This window comes from Denticeps clupeoides, chromosome 16, assembly GCF_900700375.1.
Source record: "Denticeps clupeoides chromosome 16, fDenClu1.1, whole genome shotgun sequence".
NCBI lineage: Eukaryota > Metazoa > Chordata > Actinopteri > Clupeiformes > Denticipitidae > Denticeps > Denticeps clupeoides.
Window position 1 is genome coordinate 16024738 of NC_041722.1, and position 23584 is coordinate 16048321.

The 23584-nt window shown below is 44.4% G+C and overlaps 1 protein-coding gene and 1 long non-coding RNA gene across 19 annotated transcripts in view; one reads left to right on the top strand and one right to left on the bottom strand.

Annotated features, from left to right (window-relative positions):
* LOC114765635 (pleckstrin homology domain-containing family A member 7-like) overlaps positions 1–23584 on the top strand; it is a 98049-nt gene that overhangs the window by 55550 nt on the left and 18915 nt on the right. For 10 of the 18 annotated variants that reach the window (XM_028955880.1, XM_028955883.1, XM_028955877.1 and 7 more), the window contains 9 exons: positions 1509–1613; positions 2564–2636; positions 3497–3597; positions 9400–9575; positions 12822–13208; positions 16248–16782; positions 21066–21149; positions 21594–21719; positions 22539–22592. In XM_028955880.1, coding sequence (XP_028811713.1) covers positions 1509–1613; positions 2564–2636; positions 3497–3597; positions 9400–9575; positions 12822–13208; positions 16248–16782; positions 21066–21149; positions 21594–21719; positions 22539–22592 — 1641 coding nt within the window. Of the gene's footprint in view, positions 1–1508; positions 1614–2563; positions 2637–3496; positions 3598–4933; positions 6547–9399; positions 9576–12821; positions 13209–16247; positions 16783–21065; positions 21150–21593; positions 21720–22538; positions 22593–23584 lie in introns of those variants that run through there. The other 8 variants (XM_028955881.1, XM_028955884.1, XM_028955885.1 and 5 more) reach the window with 6 other exon arrangements.
* LOC114765639 (uncharacterized) lies at positions 11568–22684 on the bottom strand. Its single transcript, XR_003742693.1, has 2 exons — positions 22554–22684; positions 11568–11891 (listed from the first exon to the last, which is right to left on the bottom strand). It is a non-coding gene; the product is annotated as an uncharacterized LOC114765639 (long non-coding RNA).

Sequence of the window (23584 nt, forward strand, 5' to 3'; positions counted from 1 at the left end):
TCACAACTCAGGAAACCTGTGAAACACTGCGGTCCCCATGCTTCCTGTAATCTGTGGATTTATGTTTTAAAAGTGTTCACTGGGTGAGTCTACGGTGATGTGACGTGGGAGAAGATGTCATCTCTCTGGTGTACTGTTGGCATGACAAATATTACAAGCCGGACGAGTGCAACAAGTTCCTGGATATTTTTTTTTTTTAATGCAAATTCTGAATAGGTTACTGAATTCTTCAAGCCTCTCTGACCTTTTAAACGTGAAGCATTTTCAGGCCCATCCTGTCTTCAGCAGGCATCTTCTCTGCCCTTAAAATGGGCGGAGCACACCCTGCACCCCGAGACAGTGTGATGGGTGAGACAGCAGCTCTGCTGAAGCCAGGTTTCTCTGCCAGGTGTGACTGCTGTCCCCTTTTTTGGCACCTCCTGGCCCTGACTGTAGCAGGGACACCATCTGCCAGACGTGCTGGAGGTGTTGGCACCTGGCAGTAAGGAGGTGCTCTCTGAGCCGAGGTTTCAGAGGGTCTTCGGTTTTGGCTGCTTGCGTCCGAGGGCACAGTGTCAGCGCGATATGAGCTTTCCAAGGCTGGATGATCAATCCAGGCCCTGACAGCATCAGTCAGGGTTCGTTTCAAGAAGCACATTTTCACTTCCACCAAGCCGCTGACAATATCAAGACTGAGTCTCCTTAAATCTAATGTACATTTCAACATGCTTGCATCTGCATTAAGGCTATCAGACGTAACATATTAATTTCTGTGATTAATTTTAAATATTTAAGATGTTAAGATACATAAAAGCGAGATTTGATTATTGTACTCCCACTTTTGTCACCAGATGTAGGTACCACATCTCTGTGAGACACACTCATGGTACATATAAACCGGCCATATGCTCCATATGTTGGTTATTTGAGTGGGAAAGACATTAATTATGTCTGGTTGTCATATATGGGTGACTGAATTTTCATCTGGTTCATTGGAAGTACGGTAGATTGGTAGGTAGTTAATATTGCATTTTCTTTCATTACCTGCAGGGTACGGTGGCATTTGAGCACCGCGCCGCATTCTATGCGCTTGACTTTTTTTTTTTTTTTGCTCGAGGCTGTGGGTTTGTATCGAGCGGCAGAGGAGCTTTGGTGAAGTGGGTTTAATGATCACGCTGCAGTGACAGACACTTCCCGAGACAGACGCCGACGTCCCGGAGCCGATCTTTCATTTTGCTCAGCTGAGCGCTTGCTTGTTCCGAGGGGAGGGGGGCCGCACCAACCTCCGCCGCAGTTATGCAGAACTCCTTCCTCTCCGGCCCTCGTACCGCAATACGTCTAAGCGCTTTGGGGACGCCAGAAGCCAGGTTTATGTTTAATGTCCCCGCCCTGTAAAAGCCCATGAAGTGCTGCCGGTGCCTGATGGGCTTCTTTAAATGCAGAGCATGCGTTTACCGTAGAAACGCCGTGGATTGCAGGGGGCGTGCCGGCTGCCTCGCATTTGCTCAGGAGCTGCCTGCTTGTTTCAGGGTTCCAGGGCCATCGGGAAGGTGCACAGTTTTGGAAAGCGGGAGCAGGCCATCAAGAGGAACCCCAACATGCCGGTGGTGGTCAGGGGCTGGCTGTACAAACAGGTGCGTGGTGGGACTTTTCTTCCATAAACGCCTTCATCAACGCATTCCGTTTAAGTTGAGCAATGGAAGCCCGAGCGTAAACTCGGGGGTCCCCCAGTTATGTCAGCGTGATAAACTAGCAATGCAGCGGCCGGGCCATCCAAACGAAACAGTGGGGTTTTTCATTAGCTCGGCGCGCCAGGGCTCCCCACCAATAAAACTGAGTAAAGGATGGGCCTGGTGAGAGCTGCACAGTGTAATTATGCGTATGCCTGTGTGTGCCCCATCTCTGTGGGTGTTTAATAAAGAGCCGAACAGAGCGTTTATTAATGTAGACAAACTGTTCGCAAATGGGTATTAAACTCACTGGCTTTTCAGGGCTTTTGCGTTCTTCATACGGTTCTTATGTCATGGTGCCGACAGATTTGTTGTTATTTTTATGGAAATCCCTTTTGCTCCATTGAACAATTGGCCAGTCATTGTCAAGAGAGAATGCAAAAACTGTAACGGTGGACGTATGAAGAGGCTACACTGAAATGTTCTTTTCTTCGTAGGTGACCTTGATTTATCGCTGCAGAAGAATAAAAGTATAAACTGACAATAGCAGCTTTTGTGCTGTGACTAATTCATGTGCTGATGATGGTGATGATGGTGATACTGGTGATGCTGGTGCTGCGAGGCATTCGGTAAAAAGTGTGAATGTTCTAATCGTGAACTAGGTTATGCCGGGTGGTCATATCTCTGTGAACATCATATTTCCCATTTAAGGTTAGGATGAATGCAGCCAGGCCTGAACAGAGACTGAGCTAGAACAATTGGCGCTAAAACAGAGCAGAGCCGTAATGACATGCATGAAGAGTGTGTTCTTTATTTGTTCCCTGTAAAAAGCCCTGTTCCCCTGCTAATGCCCGTAATTAAAATACAGTTCCAGCCGAGACGAGCTGAAATAACCTATGCGCCATCCCCTCCAGGACAGTTCCGGAATGAGGCTGTGGAAGCGAAAGTGGTTTGTGTTGTCTGACTACTGCCTCTTCTATTACAAAGGTGAGTCACCACGGCAACAGGGACTCCGATTTAATTTGCTGCAATTAAGTCGGTCCGAAGGGCATGTTGTATTGAGCTATGAAATTAGACTCAGGCGTTTTAATACAGTTATCAGTCGCAAACTCAACTTAGGATCGAGACACTTCTTGTGCTTTGATAACCAGAAAAAGCTTCATCACGATTATCAAAATTTCATCAGCATTAATTCAATAAATAAATATAGGAGCTTTTAATTGCAGAAGTTGCACCGGGTGTGTCATACAAGGAAGCACAACGCTATAATTTCTCAATGTAGCTAATGTGTGGTTCATGAAATCTTATCAATGTGCTTACAACCTACATTAAACAAAGGCCACTTCAATGGCTTGGAAAGGTGCTTATTAAGAGCTGGCAAACACTAGAAAAAATCACACACTTAATGACCAGACAACCAGGCTCGCAACTTGATTCTTGATCATGCTGACCATGCACCGCCTGATTTTGGCCACAGTTGTTTTGGAAAAAGCTACTCTACCCATTTTGCTGCTTCTTGTTTGGTTGTGTAACATTTTTGCATATTGATTATGTTGAAATGTCATGGTTGCAAAGGCAGCATAACTCGAAATGTTATGCATGAAAGAAATATCCACTTGGTCCTTCGTGGGCAGTGCACATATTAAAATGATAGTTTCGTTGAAGTGACCAGATTTCGCATTTGAAATGCACATTTAAAATGGTGCGAGAACATAACCTTGAAGAAGCCTTGTAAAGTGGTCGCCACACAAACTACTTCAGCCACTCTATTTTTGAAAGTGTAAAAATGTCACAGCTGGCGATAAGCCGCTGGCTCTGATGGACCCTTTGTGTCTCTCCCTCCACAGACAGCCGAGAGGAGACGGTTTTGGGCAGCATACCCCTTCCCAGCTACGTCATCACTCCGGTCGACCCTGACGACCACATCAGCCGTAAATACGCCTTTAAGGTGGGCCCTTCAGAAAGTGCCATGTTGTTGTCTCAGAGGTTCTATATAGCTCTTTGTTTGCATATATTGTTGGCTGGTCCATTCATGGTCCGGGATGAACATTTCTTCCATGTTCCATCCTTATATATATCAAATTGTGATGGTAAGATCTTATATGTACCCAGTCATGTAAAATCTGAATTCAGTCTGCACGTTTAACCAATTTTTGTCACTGCTGTTTAAACATCTATCAATGTAATAATCATGAACGTGCATAAATTCTCATATTGTCTAATGACGTCTGTGTCCTACACCAGATATAATAACTCGTCAGGCTTGTTGTCATGAGTTTTTGTCCTTTAATGTGATGTCAGTGTTCGGCTCCCTCTGGGCAGGTGTGTGCGGTGGGCTGAGTGTCGTGGGTGTTCTGCTCTGGGTGTATGTGTGTGTGTGTGTTACTGACCTGTTACCATCTCCCACGTGCTGCCTGCGTTGTTGTTGCTGTGTTTACAACTTGTTTATCTGTCTGCTATCTTTCTGCATGCCTGCTCCAAGACCCCTTTCAGAATTAATCAGTAAGGGCGAGGTGCTCATTCTTAAAAATCCAAGAGATTCTCACTCTTTGTAGGTAATTTCCAAGGTAATTTATTTGGTGGAAACTGTCTCCCCCATAATTTTACAAAAATGGATGCATCTGATCACTGCTCATCAGTCAGCAGCAGAGTACACCAGACATTTCCATTTATGGCATTTATCAGATGCCCTTTTCCCGAGCGCCTTACAATCAGTAGTTACAGGGACAGTCCCCCCCTTGGAGACACTCAGGGTTAAGTGTCTTGCTCAGGGACACAGCGGTAGTAAGCGGGGTTTGAACCTGGGTCTTCTGGTTCATATGCGAGTGTGTTACCCACTAGGCCACTACAACCAGCAGAGCCCCTGTTCTGTTCACGCCTCCTGTTTCCCTGGGCCGGCGTAAGAGCATGATAGTTTCTAGGTTCGGTGGGTGGGCATTTCAGTCCCCCAATTCATCCATTTCGGCTCATGTGACGTCAGGAGGTGGCACAGGTGGCGTGGAAGCTGATCTAAGCCGGGTCTGTGTCACCCATTAAAGGCGGCGCGGCTTCCTCCTGAATCCAGGGCGGTTACTGTATTCCACTTCCTGTTGGTTACATGCCAGGTTCGTGCCCTGTCAGCAGTGCCACTGTCAGTATTTGCCCTGTCAGTATTTGAAGCCGTATCCGGAGGGGGTTTAGCGTTTTTTTTTTTTTAGTTTCACTCCCCCTTGAGTGTATGTCTGTATGCGTGCTGGCCTTGTTTTCCGACCTGTCAACACCCTTTTTACTCCAGATACACAGAATACACAATAAAGACTAATAAGATCCCCTGAAGGTGGAGTCAGTTGAAGTCTGACTTTCCTGTTTGGTACGGAGCAATGAGAGGTGATGGGGTTCAACAGTGGGTAGTAACAGAAAAACTATTCATATTCACACAACCAAGCCAAGCATATCCACGCTTTTTTTTTTTATTCAATGCATTCATGCACAAAGTATTGTTTAGGATTCTATGTAGTTTATTTATTTTAAAAAAATGAGATACATTAGCAGCAATGATTCAAATTCCGTGATTTGTTTCGAGCGTATATTAATAGCGCTGTTGAGTTTCGGTCTGATTACGACAAATTCTCTTTTTCGGACTGTGGCCACTATTTCCAATCTGCTGCACAACACGCTAAGCATATGGCTTATTTGAAGTGAAGTGATAGTCATAGTGAAACACTGCAGCACAGCACATGGTGACAGAATGAAACGTGTCCTCTGCTTTTAACCATCGCCCTTGGTGAGCAGTGGGCAGCCATGACAGGCGCCCCCTGGGGAGCAGCGTGTGGGGACGGTGCTTTGCTCAGTGGCACCTCAGTGGCACCTTGGCGGTTCGGGGATTCAAACTGGGGACTCAGGGATTCAAGGCAAGCAAAAGCATACTTAGGATTTCAATGAAATCATAAATGTATTCATAGTGATCTGTATGGCAAAGAGGACAAACTATCTACCCATTTTATGTAAATATCTTTTCATCCATTTACATTTACATTTACAGCATTTATGAGACGCCCTTATCCAGAGCGACTTACAATCAGTAGTTACAGGGACAGTCCCCCTGGAGCAACTTAGGGTTAAGTGTCTTGCTCAGGGACACAATGGTAGTAAGTGGGATTTGAACCTGGGTCTTCTGGTTCATAGGCAAGTGTGTTACCCACTAGGCTACTACCGCCCCATCCAGAGCGTGATCTTCAATGATAGCTTCTCTTATAGCATTGCCGCGCTTAGCGCCAGTTTGAAGGTGGTGCCCTGCGTCTCTTAAACTGTCAGATTTTTCCCTTCGGGTTCTCCTGTTAGGGGTGACAACAGTGGATCAACTGGTCTGGTTGTCCACACAAAGATTTGGATTTGGCTTGGGACTGGCACCAAGAAACACTGTCACATGCGTCCCCAGTAGCTGGGATTAAACTGCCTGATTTGTAATGCACTGTAAAATTATCATTAATTTTGTCTCTTTTTAACTGCTAAAGTTAAAAAAGTGAGCAAAAGATGAAGCCAAGCCCTGGCACCTTACTTCTAACCATCGTGTGTGTGCTGATTCCCTTTGTTTTCTCCTTACTTTTTGTTGACTTGGTGTCTCTGGTTTGTACCGGCAGTTTGAAAGTTATTTATTACCAGCCTCAGAGCTGGCGAAGGTCCGGCAGATAACCATTGACATACAGGCAGTGATCATTAACTTTCTCTTTTCTCTTTCTCTCATTTATTTTGAGTGAGCCAGCGGCCTTCCTCCACCTGTTCGTTCAACTCACTCTGTTTCTCTCATTCCTATTGGCCGATTGCTTCCCCATGCGACCTGGTGTGTGCACTGTCGGAGCGCGTCCATTCCGTCCGGAGGCCTTTCCTGAGACTCTCAGGCACCCTCTTGCATGAATAGGTATTTTACCACACCTCACCATCATCCCAGGACCACCCTCATCCCCATCATCATCCTCAGCACACCTCTCCCGCACTCTTCTGCTGAAAATGCGCATTTTTGGGGGAATGCGCCTCAGCGGTTTTACAGCACGTTTGCATGCCCTAAACGGACCCCAGGTATAGGTGATGTTGGTGTGCTCCACTCAAAATGGAAAGACTATTGATTATAAAGAACAGTATTCAACATGAGTTAAATTGAAATGTATCCCCAAATTGAAACTGGACTACAACGTCACCTCCTGACCACTCATCTGTTTGGTCCCTTCGTAGAAATGTAGAGCCCTGCCCACTTGCAAGCCCTGGCATTGCAATGTTTCATGGCACCAGTTGTTCTCACCCCGATCATCTTTCCACATGTCTCCATAAGCATCTATAGGCTTTTCACATGCTCACTACCATCATTATGATTGGTCATCGTTGAACTGAGCCCTTAAATAGAATACAAATTGAAAAGAAGGGAACAAAGAAATCTTCAGTTTCCACTTATTGAGCATGTGTGCATTCTATTTGTATGAATAGTGTATTTCTATGTCCTGCTAGTAAATGTGAACTGTTCGGGACTATCAGAGGAACGAGGAACGGTGTAGACTGGCCGCAGACTTCTTACAAAGAAAGCTATATTTAGCTCCGTTCTCAGCACAGACAGGCCAGACAATGAAATCATGCTGTGTGGTACAATGAGCGCAAATCGTATCTTGTGAGCACCTTAAAAATAGCCGGGCTGCAGATAATGCTCTGCTGTTCCAGAATGCCGGAATGGTTAGTCTCTGTTGACGGGTTCCGTTCTGCCCACTTCACTGAGGGGCCTTTGTCGTCCTTTTGATCACTTGACATTGGCGAGGGAGTCCGTTTCTATTCGGTGGCGTGTTGCTGCGGCAGCGAGGCTCCTTCACAGCATGCTGGGACAGATCAAGGAAACCAAGCACTTTATTTCCTGGCCTGACAAGTGCAACAACTGCGAGTTTTTGGGACAAGGACACCTGTGAGTACATCAATGTTGGAGCACAGGCTGCTACTCGCTAGCATCACTAGTTTGGACATCGTTCCCTTTGTGGCAGTGTCTGTAAGCGACCAGACTCTTTCGTTTCCCCATTTAAATCCTTGTTGAGTGTGTTTGCTTGGGAACGTTGGGGATGTGTCCCATAGATCTAGTGTTTATAGAGATCTGCAGTGTGTGTGCGCCAGTGTGTCTGCATTAAGGGCAGGGGAAAAGCTCTGGTGTCAGTGGTGTGTGTGTGTGTGTGTTTCTGTTACCATCAATAAATAATTTCAAAACGTTTCCTATATGCAACCTATAATTCTACAAAACAAATTCATTAGGGGGGAAAATATAAAGAAAAAAATATGCACACCCACGCCTGTGTGCATTAGTCTATGTGTCTGTGTATGGTGTGTGTGTGTGTGTGTGTGTGTGTGATTTTGGGCTAAATAAAATATAAATGTTGGTGTCATTGTTGTTGTGTGTGTAAATCTGTGTTGTTTGTGGGCTGCATCTGTGCATTAGCGTGTATGCTGGAGATTATCTGCACGCATATGTACTTGCGTCGTGTCCCCGTGTGTGAAAAATCTGTGTGCGTAGTGTACTGTGTGTATTCTTGTGTGTGTGTGTGTGATTGTGCGCCGCTCCATGCCCCCCCCCCCCCGCACGTCCACTCAGCGCTTTCCTCTGAACGCCTCAGCTGTGTCCTCGCCGGAGCTGCTGCACCAGATTAGCGGGACTGTGCCTTGTCCAAACAGCCATTGTCACTTCCACAGGCCACAGCGCTCCTATAAAACACCTCACAGGCTACAGTGGATAACGGTGAGCCTAGCCCGCGCAGAGCTGATATTTAACTGGCAGTGGGCTATTATTGACACTGCGTGCCACTATGCTGGGGGTCAAACTGGGCTAAGGAGAGGTCAACGGCCCCAGTTTGGGTGGAGCTGGCCGACACAACACACGTCGCGTGGGACCGGGACGATGTAAAGCGCCGAGCTGGGGCTGCGATTAGTCCACTGGTCGGTCTCGTCAGATCTCATGTTCCCCGCCGGAATGGGGCAGATTAGGCCCAGCGGCCCCTGGGTTTGGCAGGGCGGCAGGGTGAGGCCAGCAGCAGGGGGGTCCTGGGTACGAGCTCCCTGTTCTGTGTGTCTGCGTTAGTAATAGATGTGCGCTTGTCCTCTGTTGCTGCAGCTGGTTCGGTTTACAGCGTTGTGCTTCTCCTACTCGTTCCGGGCCGGTCGGTGCATTTCGCTTCCGTGCATTTAAGGCACGATTTTGGGGTTGTGCTCGCAGTGTTATTCGACGAAAGATAAAGGGTTTTGGAAGAAATGAAGCAGTGATGCCTGAACCACAAACCTTGCATGAGCAACTTATAAAATATATTTTAGGAAGAATTGGCTTTGTTTTTCGGCATACTAATTGCCTTCTTTTTGCAATTAGCAGGAAGGATTGAGCGGTTTCCTGCATGGAAAGTCTCCCTCTCTGATCGTTGCACATCGAATGCACTGAATGTGCTGCACCGTACTTAATGAAGCTTACACAATATAATGGATGCTTCGGTCAAACAGTTGCAAGCGCCGTTTTTTTTGCCACGTCTCAACTTTTCCTAACATGTGCAATACAAAAACAGCATAGCTGCACTGCAGCTTGTTTGTGTCATAACTAGTCCGGAGGCTGTACTGAATATGAATGAGACTGGAAGTGGGAAGAGGAAGGGGGGCTTTGTGACGCAGGACGTGTGACGGTGTCGGATCCGAGTCGACCCCTTGGTTGCGTGCGCTCGCTCGCTCACTCGCTCTCACGTCCCCGCATTTTTTCCTCTCTCCACAGGCCACGCACACAGGGATGCGCTCCTACATTTACAATAAGAACTCTGTGATTGGCTCGCAGGCCGAGCACGGCGGCATGAGGACGTACTACTTCAGCGCCGACACCCAGGAGGACATGAACGGATGGATAAAAGCCATGAACCAGGCTGCTCTGATGCAGAGCCATGGGGTCACAAGGTCAGGACATGCATTCGACACGTAGATACGAATTGTATGGTCTTATTTTGAGAATAACGCCAAGTGAAGGGACATTTATCAACAGACATTTGAAAAACTTTCATGCATCAACAGTCAGAAAATTATCCAGATTGTAAAATTTATCCAGATTGAAAACCAAATATGTGTAGTTAGGTGATATGTCTATTCAGTGTTTTATAAGGAACCTCCACTAGAGAAAGCAACCTGAATTTTTAGGTAGTAAGTCAAGTTTGTTGGGCATTTAACAATTTTATGTCGCCCCCTTGTGGTCTCCAAACCACAGTTCCGCAGTTCCAGACTTAACATAAGCCAACTGGAAAAAATTGTCATAAAATAACTCAGCATTTAGAGAAGGAGCTGTAGAAAAATATGGCTGAATGTACAAAACATATGAAACAGATTCTAATTTTTGGACTTTAGGTATTTTTGACCAGCAAGCCGTATTGTTTTCCTGGTACCTACACCGTGTTACACATTTACTTTTTGGTTGGGCATATTTTATTAATTCAGTTGGTGTGAATTGTCTGATCAGCATATTTCCCACTACTTGTATTCAGATAAATAATGTAATAACTTAAAGTGTAAACACTTATGTTAACGCTCATCTGTGATGGAGTGGGGACACTATACTGTGAAGATGTAACACACAGAATGCTTGCATGCACCACTGGTAACTGCAAAGTCAGCTTTATGGGAGGGGTGATTTACATTCCTGGCCATTTTACTGTCTAGAAAACCCTTTCCTCTTCACAGTTGCACTGATTTCAAGGGGGAAGCTCAATGAAAGCAACTGGTCAGCAAACTATGAAATCTAATAAGGTTTACTTTTTATAAAGTGCTTTTCGAAAGCCCTTCAGGATTTGTGGTGAGGCCGGACATTCTCCACGGTTCTGGATGGTTTGAAGAAAGGCTTTAATTAATCTCAGAGAGGCAACCTGATAGACAGAGAGGGGAATTTTATTGCTTTAACTTCCCCTTGTGGTGTCTTAAATTTCCACAGGTGGTGGTGCCTGTTTAGTGGCTCAGACTCTGAAAGAATTATGACATGATAGGTTACTTGTACTACGTTCTTCATGCATTTTAGAACCATTCGGCTCTTCAGGTTGTAGTCTCTGTTGCCCCTGCAGTTCCAACCCTGACCATGATCAGATATTGTATCGAATTTTTTTTTGTGAAGATTCTGCGCAGCCCTTGCAGGTAGTCTGACTTCTGCATCTGCATTGCGTCTCTGCAATGAAACTTCCTTTTCTCCTGGGTGGTTTCTGTTCTGTTCACACACGTATATTGTGTGGGTATTTTACGTTTATGTTGTTTTTGGCATCATGGGCCTGGTAAGCTCTGCGGTACCATGGTATTGGGTACACTGCGGCAGGCTGCCGGCATCTGTAGCCAGCTGAGTGAAGTCCAAACACCCGAGCTCAGCAACAGCCTGGGGCCGAGCCAGCAGAGCCTCCACTCAGCCTCCCCGTGGGCATCGTCGCCGCATATCAAGCAGGCGGCGCGTTTCGTTCGCAGACACAGCCTGGGATGCGTGACCGTTTCCTCTCACCTTAATTCAATTCTGAAATTAATTGTTGTTCGCGGATCAGCCTGGACAGGACAGTGCAGTAGCTGTTGTGCTGTACCACCGTTGGCAGATACTGCTGATCATGTGTCAGCCCTCTCCTTTATTCCGCAGTTCTTGTTTTCATGTATTTTTTACACGTTAGTGCCATCTTGAGGTTGATTGTCTACATAGCAGGTCTTCCTCTGGACCTCAAATCTTGTTTTCAGTCGTCACATGTGGTTATTGATTGATGATTGGCCATATGATATAGCTGAAGGAGGTCTGGAAACACAGGACTGGGTGGGTCGTGAGTTGGAAATAATATTTAAAATATCTCAATATAATTTGACACGTCTGTACAATCGTTTGGATTATGAAGCCAACGTGAATTGCCTTAAGATTAGTTAAATTAATTTTCAGGTAAAAAAAAAAACAACAACTTTTATATTGATCACACTGAAACCACAAACCAGTAACTGTTGGCCACTAATGTAAACTGTGCCGACTGGTTATGACACAGTGAGGCTGATACCTCCTAGTTTAAGCTCTAAAAAAAAGAAAGGAAGTCAATGTGGCTGTTTCTGTGGAGTGTACATGTCCTTGCTGTGTTTGCGTGGATTTCTTCTGGGTTCTCCGGTTTCCTCCTGCCATCCAAAGGCATGGACTGGTGATTGTGTATATTGTCCATAGGTATGAGTGTGTGAGTGAATGGTGTGTTTGTCCCAGGATTGGCTCTGGCACCCATGACCCTGAGTAGAAAGAAAGGAGTGAGTGAGTGAAACCTTGCTGCTGAAACCTTGTCCAAGACCTGCCTTCCAATCTAATCTATTCTTCTCAAAACTTGTCAAAAACAACTGATGCACACTGAAAAGAGCCTCACTATGATGTAGTGACCCATCTGAAAATGAAATATTGTTCATGAAACTTCATATTCTCCGTTTAGCAGTGATGTTTTGCCGTGAAATAATGGCAACACACTACTAAGGTCTAGCAGTGAACATGATTTATAGGGACGCTTTCACGTAACGGCTTATTGAAAACGCTCCTACTCCTGAATTTTAATGTCCTTCTGTAATATCTCATTCGCAGGCATGCCGGCCTGTCAGACTTGATTGGAAAAATTGCCGTGATTCACAAAGATGCGTCTGATATTGGATTAATGGCTGATATTGAAAAATCACGCAACCATATAACTACACATAGATGTTACAGCAGCTCCATTAATTTCTCCGTGGGTGGAGGATATTAATCAGCGGAGTTTGAGGAAGGATGAGCCACCTTGGGATTTTAGTAGAATTTAAGAAAAAAAATGTCAGCGCGTTGGTGTGTGTCTGGCTGAGAGACTCCCAACAGACCGTCTGTCCTTTTCTGTAATGACTTTTAATGAATTGGCCCTTTTTTTTTTTATATAGGCCTCTCACTGCTGCCGGAGTGGAGCGATTCCGTGCGGAGAATCTCCGGCTCAGCCAAATGCCTCAGCGTCCCTTGGTCTCGCGTGTGTTGTGGAACAGGTGTAGAGAGTGTAGGGAGGGAACATGGGAAGTCATTAGTCAGAGCGAGATTAATTAAAATTTGATCTGAGCCGACTGCTGACCAGCGATGGACGCCACACTCTCGGGGAACGGGTCATGTCTCTTGCTCCTGGTTTGATGATCCGTCTCTTCTCCTCCAACCAACAGGGAGGTGGAGAGGCCAGACAAAATTGAGCAGCACGGCGTCCCGCAAACCAATCACATCAACAGCTGCGGCAAGAGCTCCTCCCAGCCCGAAGGTGTCCGCCAATCAGAGAGAGCGGAGGGGTCAGGCCGGGAAGTTGTCCAGGCGCATATGGAGGTGGAAGTGGATGGCCTCTCCATTGAGTCTGCAGCTCCCTCGAGACCCTCCTCCACCCTCCCTGTGCACAGGAACGGGCTCCCTCTTGGAGCCCCGCCCTCCGACCAGAACGGGAATGTGGTGTACAAGCGGGGCCTGGTGCCCCGCACCGACACAGAGAAACACGTGCAGAGGCAGACAGCGCTGGCTCAGGTGGAGCATTGGGTCAAGGTGCAAAAAGGAGATCCTAAAAGGTCAGCAAGACTCTCGCTTTGTAGCACAAACCTCACATGCTGCGGGCTGAAATGAATATGTAAATTTGAATAATTATAGGAATTAATTAACATAATAATGAGCGGCCTCATGTAGATTCATTATACCAAATTCTGGGTAATGTATATGGAAACTGGGCCAGAAATGTTTTCCTGCCATGTTGTAAACCGAAACAAAGAGTGATGAGTAAATATAATTTCTATATTTCTCAAATAAATAATTGTTGCTATAGTTTGAGAATAATATACATTAAAATATCTGGACTTCAAATGCATATCTGTCATGTTACACAGAGTTAATTTAGCAGCTTTTGTGGTAGACGTCTCACAAACCAAAACAAGCCATGTAAAACAACCCCCCCCTCTCTCTCTCTCTCTCTCTCTCTCTCTCTCTCTCTCTCTCTCTCTCTCTCTCTCTATATATATATATATATATATATATATATATATATATATATATATATATATATAAAGAAGAAGAAATTAAAGTTTATAATAAAAGGTTACAATATGAAAACAATAAAAAAAAAATCTGGTCATTTACAGAAGGTCTCATGCTTTACAGCTGTCTACATAGTAAATAGTTTGTTGTGTAATTGCGCCCTCTGCTGGTTGAAAAGGCAGAAACGTCCCAAGCCAGCAAGCACTGCTGTGAATACTAGTGCACAGAATAATTATGAAATTTGGATACACACCAATCAGTCCCAACACCAATCTGTGTAATAAGTTTGGTAAAAACACTTCCAATAAATACATTTCTTTAATATTGTAAGAAAGATTAGAGTTTCTTTCCTTCATTAAGCTGGTGCTTAAGTTTGAGAATTCAGGTTTGGTTTTAACCTTGGTAAATGCTCAGATTTATTGGACTGCCCACACTTTTGAACAGAGTTCCTTTTCCTTTTCATGTTTCAATTGTACAGTGCAGAAATAATGCACAGCACTTGCATAAAATGCATGGAAGCCCCACCTCAGAACTAACAGGACTGCTGCTGTTGTCTTGGTACCATACACTGCCCTCCATAATTATTGACACCCCTGGTTAAGATGTGTTCTTTAGCTTCTGATAAATTCTAAATATAGGACCACAATGAAAAAAGAGGAAAATCCAACCTTTAATTCAAGTGCATTTATTCAGTGGGAAATATCCCACATTAAGAAATAGTTATTTTACATCAATCACGTGTGCCACAATTATTAGCGGCCCTGATGTTAATACTTTGTACAACCCCCTTTTGCCAACAAACAGCACCTAATCTTGTGCTATAATGTTTTTACAACATGGTAGAATACAGAGAGAGGGATCTTCGACCATTCCTCTTTGAACAACCTCTCTGAACAATCAATCATCCAGCAACCTTGTTCCTCTCCTCTGCACTCTCCTCTTCAGCTCACTCCGCAGGTTTTCAATGGGGTCGAGGTCTGGGGACTGAGCTTCATTCTGTGTCTGGTGAACCATTTCTCTGTATTTTGTGGGTCATTATCTTGCTTCATCTTCAAGATTCGTCTTCAGCTTTTGAGCAGAGGCCACCAGACTTTGCTTTAAAATGTCCTGGTATTTCAAAGCAATCATGATGCTTTGCACCCTAAAAGGGTTCCCAGGGAACCACAGCATCACCGATCCTCCCCCATACTTCACAGTGGCCATGAGGTGCTTTTTTGCATACTCATCTTTGTGTGGTCTCATTTGACCAAAGCACACGGTCCCAGTTGAAGCCCCAGTTCCGCTTAGCAAACTCCATACGTTTGCATTTATGATTGTGAGAAATGTTTTTTCCGTGCATGCCTCCCAAACATCTTGATTGCATGATGGTTGTTTTGGAGACTTTGTGACCCCCAAGAGGCTTCCATTTGTTGCAGTCCTTTAAAAGTCAGCTTTGGAGAACTTTTTGTTTCTCTTACCATCCTCATCTTTGTGTGTGGAGGCGAAATAAACTAGTGAAGGTCGACACACAACTGCCTTACTTGAATGGTGTGTTCCCACATTGAAGAGTGGATAAGAGAAATGGCCTCTGTGTCACGTCTTATTTATACCCCAGGGAAACAGGAAGTGATGAAATTCTAATTAAATGCTTCTAGGTGCTCTGATCAACTTTGTAAACTACTGTAGAAATGACAGAAATACTTAAAATACATTTATTTCCTAGGCATTGTTTGGTGTACCAATAATTGTAAAACTATTGATTGTATGAAAATTATTCATATGTTATATCTACGTTGTTAGTCATAGTTAAATTGAATGTAATTTTTTTTCTACAATTTTCAGTGTTAGAGTAAGCTTCTGCAATAACAATTGAATTTATTTGAAGGCTTTTAACACATATTTCCCTGGGGTGCCAATAATCATGGAGGGCAGTGCATGTGGAGTCTGGTTCTTGAGCTTTTTTATAGGCATATAACAGAACTGCTATATTAGGCAGGTGGTTTTAATGTTGTGGATGATCGGAGTATTTTGCACAGTGCTTGCTGTGTTTACACAGAACATAAAAGTGCTTAAAATTTAATAAAATATAATGTTACATATTCCAAACATAGTTAAAGCTGTGTGTCCTGCTTATTTATTTCTGCTGAAGGTTGGTGTTCAAGGTATCAGTGTTTTGGTGTTCAAGGCTAAAATCTCCAGTAATTGTAACATTAAATCCTCAGCAGAGGTGCACATTGATTTTTAAAGGGCTTTCTAGCCGGGCTTAAATATTTGGAGTCAGTTTCTTGCAGACTTCGGTCTGCAGCTCTGACTTTTCACGCCCCCCTTCCATAAAAGCTGCAACGGGGGATCCAAAACATTCTGGAATTTTTCAAGCTCCTGTTTGAGTCGCTGCCATAATTCAGAATTTTTTATGATAACATGCCAATTTATTATTCATGATGTGAATTGTGTATCTTTTTTCTTTTTTACATTATGAAGCCAAAGTTTGTCTGACAGTTTGACAGGGGGGTGTTAAAGTTTCAAGTCCCATGTGCATTTATTCAGCAGTCAAGGCTTTCTGAAAACTGAAAGTGATGGACCTGCCTTTATCCCCTCAGCCACCCGTCCTCCGAGTACACACTGCCGCGCCGAACCCCCCCTCTGCAGCCGAAAGCTGTCCTCGTGGAAGCCTACCAGTCGCTGCCAAAGACCATCTGGCACCCGTCCCTCGGGGGCTCCCCTCCCATCCCCCGCAACCTGCCCAGCGACTATAAGTACGCCCAGGACCGCCTCAGCCACTTCCGGATGTCCACAGACGAGCGGCTGGCCAACCGCGAGGGGATGGTGTGGCAGCTGTACGAATGGCAGCAGCGGCAGCAGTTCCGGCACGGCAGCCCCACCGCGCCCATCTACTCCGGGCCGGACTACGTGGATGCGTCAGCGTTCCGCATGGCCCTGGAGGTGCCCCGCTCCATCTCGGTGCCCCCGTCCCCCTGTGACATTCCCCCACCGGGGCCCCCCTCCAAGTCACTGTCCCCACGCCGGCCACACACCCCGGCCGACAGGGTGACGGTGCGTCCGCTGGACGAGGTGCCCCCGTCAGAGCTTCCAATGGCCTGTTCTCCACGACGCGCCTGCCCTCAGATCTCGAAGGTACCGTCACACTTCACACATTTCAATTACATTTGTAATTGAACTGCCTCTATTATTGCCTACCTGTACCCCCAAAGCTTAACCTCACTAACCAACAAAGTCATATTTTTCATTCAAATATGATTATTATTAGTATTACTAGTATTTTGTCCCTGACAAAAGTCTTGTGGCTTGTGTACAAATTGACCTCAAGTGCCGCTGAAATATATTTCTAATCAAGATTGGCTCATTTTATTCCCAACAACTTTTGTAATAATGTTTCAGTGCAAAACGAAACTGTCAAAAAGTATTTTAATATTCAAAGCTGGTAAAGCCCATCGAGTCAATTTTGGCAAAGACATAAGTGTTGTCGCCTTGTCATATGAGCTTCACATGTGACTAATAATGGATCAATTAGGTCTCAGGGTCTCAGGTGTGTAAAAAAAGAACCCCAGTACACTAGACCTTCAGATCAAAGTGTTGGTTATTAAGAGGCTGAAGACCAGATCCACTGCTGATGTGGAAGACACCTTCAATGTGTCTCAGCATCAAGTATAGAGGATTAAAATAAAAGATTTGAAGAGACTGGAGACGTTTTTGACAAGACCAGGTCAGGCAGACCCCGCAAGACAACTGCTCTAGAGGAACGTTTGTTGGCTCAAAAATCCAAGGCCAGCGCATTTTCCACTGCAGCAGAGCTCCGCGAGACCTGGTCACCTGAAGTCCCTGTGTCAACCAGAACAGTTTGTCGGATTATGTCTCGAAATGGCCTCCATGGTGGAATCAGTGCCCAGAAGCCAGCACTAAACAAAAGACAATTTAAAAACCGTGTGGCATTTGCCAAGGCCCACGGCCTGCTAATAGGATGGATGCTGGAAAAGTGGCAGAAGGTAGAATTTTCCGACAAATTTTCTGTTGAATTACACCACAGTCGCCGTAAATATTGCAGGAGACCTACTGGAGCTCGTGTTGATCTGAGATTCACCCAGAAAACAGTGGCAGAAAAAACATGGTCTGGGGTTTCATCCAGTATGGGGGTGTGCGAGAGATCTGCAGGGTGGAAGGCAACATCAATAGTCTGAAATACCAAGAAATCTTAGCTACCTTTTATATTCCCAACCATAAAAGAGGCCAAATTCTGCAGCAGGATGGTGCTCCATCACATACTTCCATCTCCACATCAAAGTTCCTCAAGGTGAAGAAGATCAAGATGCTCCAGGATTGGCCAGCCCAGTCACCAGACATGAACATCATTGAGCATGTGTGGGGTTGGATGAAAGAGGAAGCATGGAAGACGAAACCAAAGAATATTGATGAACTCTGGGAGGCATGCAAGACTGCTTTCTTCGCTATTCCTGATGACTTCATCAATAAATTGTATGAATCCTTGCGAAACAGAATGGATGCAGTCCTTCAAGCACATGGAAGTCATACAAGATATTAAATTTGGATCTCACAGCACCACTACTGACATATTTTTGCATTTGCAGTAAATTTGTTCAATTTCTGTATAGGCAACAAAACTTTTGTCCTGCCAAAATCTGACCTTTCTGTCTTGATTAAATGATAAATCTTTTTTCAGTGAAACTAATTCATTTCAATGCATTAAACATCATTTGGTAGGGTTTTAGCTTTGCATACGAGCTATTTCTAACACCAATTGATTGATTTAAAGTGAGGTTAATAGCAGGTGTTTCTACAAAATAGATCAGGGACTGTATATTAGTAGACTGTACATATTTATAGAGAAATTCCATGTATTTTTGTGATCCATTTGGTCCAATGCATCCATTTGGTCATTTCATGGTTTAAGAACATTCATTCTGGTGCTCTCCACACACAAATTGTTAATGCAGCAGCATTTTGTATTCTCTCCCTCTCACAGTCACCCACACTCGTTCACACTCTCTCGGTCTCACTTTTTTTTCTTATTCTCACACACTCTCTGTCTCAGACACCTTTTCATTGACTCCCTTTCCCCCCTCATTTCGTTGTGCTTTTCAAAAAATTGTTTTGATCAGTATATGTTGTACGGTAGCAAAATGGGACACCGAGCAGCACTGTGGCGTCACACATCCAATGCGGGGTTATGTGGGTCACGGCTCCGTGTGTGCGGAGAATCCCCCATGTTGGTTCGGGAGAACACCCGTTTCAGTCCACTGTCCAAATGTGTACATGCTCGATGAATTGCAGCCCCAATATTGGCAGTGGGTCTGAGTAAATGAACAGCGCCTGCAATAAATAATAAAAAATTCATTGCTGAATAGCAAATTCAGAAAGGGTTTGTGGGAGATCACTATACTTAGATCTACCCACCAAATAAATTCCATTTTAGTTAAGTTTTTTTTTTTTTTTTTTACTTTTAATATATTTAGAACACAACTTTCCCTAATGGGAGTTGTCCCCCTGGGAGAAGGTGTTGTCTGTCATTGCCAGTCTTGTGGGGTTTCTCACACACCACCGACTGGGATCTTCTCACAGTGGGGTGAGACAGAGTGCCACGCTGCAGAGTGACCGTTGCCGAGTGGAGCTCTCATGGGAAGCCGGGCCTGAGAAACGTCGGCACTGCTCTTTCCCCTCATCTGGCCTTTCATCCGCGCCAGTCACACAGTCCACGCCCTGCGCCTGCTTTCCAGGTGCCCCAGTGAGTGAAAGTGTGTGTGTGTGTGTGTGTGTGTGTGTGTGTGTGTGTGTGTGTGTTCGCCACAACCCCCTCCACATGAGAACCTCCGCTGTGAACCGCACACACTCCGCGCACAGTGCTCACACACACCCATCATCCATCACACACACTCCCCATTCACAAACGCGCTCGAGCAAAGGAAGTGTCACACGCAGTCCCGTCCCACAGAACTTGTGCAAAGTCACTAATTATGTAGCACTTAGGGAGGACACAGAAGAAACGCTCTGAACTGGCGGAACATGAAACTCCCCCCAAACAAAACCGGCCTTATTCAGTTTAGCCTGTAGTTGTCTTTTGGGTGCATCCACCACTTTGGCTGGCGAGCAATTTTTAAAAAAATGTATTTATAATTACTTTTTTTTTTTTTTTTTTTTTTTTACTGTTGCGCTCAGCGGACCTCTGCGAAACATCATTAACGTCTGTGTTATTAGTGGTTGATGCTCCTTGCCAAAGGGCTTCTTAACACCCCATAAACAGGCCCCATCTCAAACATCAGCGCTGGTCTCTTTCTTCTGATCTCACATTTAAATGAAAAACCTATTATGCAGCAAAAAACAGAGCCCTGGGAATAATCGCGCAAACACGCACACATGCAGCTCCTCTTGCTGGTAGCAAACAAATGTTATTTTAGGATAGCAGGTTGGTGCTAATTTATGTGTAGTTAATTAAATCTCTTGTTGTTTGGAGGCCTTTTAAGGGCCAGTGATGGGCTGTAGCGATTTTGTGTGTTAAGCAAAATTGTCAAATCTTCCGAGCCCTGTGGCAGTTGAGATGAGAAGCACACCTTCTGTCTGCAAATAAACAGCAGTCTCTGCTGGAGAAATGTGCAATTATGAACATTAGTTTTGTGCGAAAACTTCCATAACTGACTTCTGGGTCGACTTTGAACTTGAACTCGAAACTGGGAACTTTGGGTTCTTAACAGAAAGTGCAGGGCCTGTGCAAAACATGGTATTCATAAGGAATTTCTCTTTCAAATGTCAATATATTGATCATTGATCCGCTTATTGGAAGCAGTGTTTAGTTTTTAAAATTAACAACATTTAGAAGGACACCACAGTTGATCTTAAAGGTCCCCTATTGTGAAAATTTCACTTTGTGAGATTTTCCTACTGCTCCCCTAAAACATTACGTACCATCGCTACGTACCGTCATGGCTTCCAAATGAGCGAAGAATTGCAGTTGCTCTGTGACTGGATGTAAAAATTAGGTGGTAGGTGGTAGAAGCCTAGTGGGTAACACCCTCGCCTATGAACCAGAAGACCCAGGTTCAAACCCCACTTACTACCATTGTGTCCCTGAGCAAGACACTTCAAGACACTGTAACTACTGTAACTACTGATTGTAAGTCGCTCTGGATAAGGGCTTCTGATAAATGCTGTAAATGTAAAATGTAAATGTGAATTAGCACAAATGTATATTTTTTAGTTCCGTCACGCAAGATATGTCATGAGACCTTTAACAGACAAGCGTCTCCATCTAGTGGTGCTTTCTCATGTAAAAATATATACCAATAAGCCTCCACCAAGGTTTGTCTCTTCAAGTACTGATGCAAAATAATTTTGCTGAATAAAAAAATATAGTGTAGCATTAATCTCATTTTGTTGATTCCACTCCTCAGACTGCACAAATAGAGAGACGATCAATGCCGAACATGGGCTACATCACGCATACAGTCAGCGCCCCAAGCCTGCATGGGAAAACGGTAAGAACCTAACTTTAGTGTAATTATGGACATGTCTGAAGTGTTTACAAGACCCACAGATCAGCCATAACATTAACACTGATATTGAGGGGGCCCTCGTTTTGCCACCAAAGCAGTCCTGAAATGTCCAGGCGTGCACTCCACTGGACCTCTTTTGCCGTCTAACGGGGCTCGACATGTTCACAGGCTCTCTAATAGATCCCACCCACTGCCGGGTGCAGATTGTAGCCCCTGTGTTTGTTGCTAATGTTATGGTCGATCTGTGTATATACGGCACATTGTTTATCAGTGAGAAAATGTCTATTTCTATTTTTGCAAGATGCACATATATGTTTGTAAGGTCCACAGTAACTAAGACAGAGTGGTTGGCAAAATTCGTCTCTGTCGCCGCCCTGGTGACAAGGTTCTTAAGTGCTGTTTCTGCGCTTATTCGCCACCCTGCAGCCGGAAGAGCTGACCCTGCTTCTGGTCCAGCTCAGGAGGCACCAGGCCCAGATGGCTAGTGTTCGCAACGACACGTTCGCCCACCTCCAGCAGCAGAGCAACGGCCTCTCAGGTTACAGCCTGCAGGTCAGGCACCGTAGCTATGACATCAAGAGCCGCCCCACCATCCTTTGCCTGCGAATGCGTCCCATCATTTCTTTTCCTGTCGATTCCAGAGGCCCCTGCTTTTTTTTGGCTGAGCCCCCACTTCATCTGCGTGATTGTTGTGAATCTTGTGTCCTATGGTGCCATGCTGCCTGCTGGCATGGGTAGATGTGACCGGCTCGGACTGTAGGCGTTGATACATGAACCTGTGCCGTGTTCTGATAGCACATGTTCAATGTCTCCTGCAGTCCTGGCCGCAGAATTTCTCTCTTTTTCTTTTTTTTTTTCTTTTTGCCTTTTTTCGCATGCTCCTTTTGGAATGCAATGCACAATACAAATGCGAAATGTTTACATTCATAGCCTCTATATTTATAAAGTTTTGTGAATATTTTAGACAGTATCGATGCAAAATGTCTGTGATGTATGCTGTTAATAGAATGCATGCCTTCCATCGTTGTTTTAAATGAATTAATGATAAAATATGCGGGAACAATAATTTTCATAAGAAAACTATACAAGTTTCTCAAAAGCTTTTGTGGCTGACAGCATTAATGTAATTAATTACGGTCCTCTGTTAACCGTGAGTTATGGCCGTGGCCCTAAATTATGGAAGTTGGGTTGTACGTCTAATCTCGTGAAGTATGCAGGTATATAGCGAATATCCAGTCTCACAGCTGACTGAATCACAAATCGCTTCCAGTGAACTAGAGGTGCAAACACTGTGCAGGCATGGGGCTACCACTACCAGCCTGCATTGCAGCTTCCTGTCATGTGACCTGTCTTTCCATTCCCCATCCAAAGGCAGATGATACTTACCTGCAGCTGAAGAAGGACCTGGAGTATCTAGATCTGAAGGTGGGCCCATTGAAGCTGATCTGTTTCTTCTGCGTTCTTCGTCCTGTTTTCTCTCCTCCTTGTCTTCTCTCCTTCTAGAAGACTTAAGCTGCTCTCCTGCTTTTCCTGTTTAGTAACATGTTCTCCCCCCCCCCCAACAGCATCATATGATTAACCCAGACAATACAAGTTCTAATGTGATATGTGGGTGCATATCATGGAATTGTACAATTTTCTTGAAATGACTTTATATGTACAATTCATTGTGGGTCCACATCTCAATTAGAACAGCTTATGAAACTGAACTTGCTTGATTGTACTGATTTTTTGAGTACTGTGTAAGGGACACATTTTTCCTGGAAGCATGGCTGAAATCAGTGCAATTTGTCAAACTTACCATTGTCCAGGAGGGTATACCACAAAGCACACCCACCCATTGGGCAATCTGAATTAGTAAGAAGAATTATTTAAATTAATATATTGTAATTATAAGACTAGGTTAGATAACTCGGACAAGGAAATGTTATATTTAAGACTCTGAATTGCCATGTTTCTCAGAAAAAAAGCTTAGAAATAACTGTTGTCTACAGTTACGTGAAATTAGTGCATTACAAAAAATGTTGAATTAATTTTGTGGTGTAACCCCCAGATGGTATAAGCTCCTGTTCTGTGTTGCATCTAATGGGATCTGAAGCTCTCATGGCTAAATCCAGTTAAGATAAAAAACTTCATTTCCCATCAGGCAATTTTAACACTAGGGCTGCGCAGTTGATCGATTAAGAATCAATTACAACAAAGACCTTCATAACTACTTGAACTTCAATAAATGCCTGATGGTTCAAACATGAACTCAAACTACATTATTCCTAAATTATTTATCAGTTTTAGTTCATGTTCTAGTACATGCATATTAGTAAATAAATTACAATCTTATAATGATTAACAGTCATTTTGTTACAATTGTGCAGCCCTACTTTTCCTTAGTTCCTTACAAAGGCTTTTGCTAAAAACTT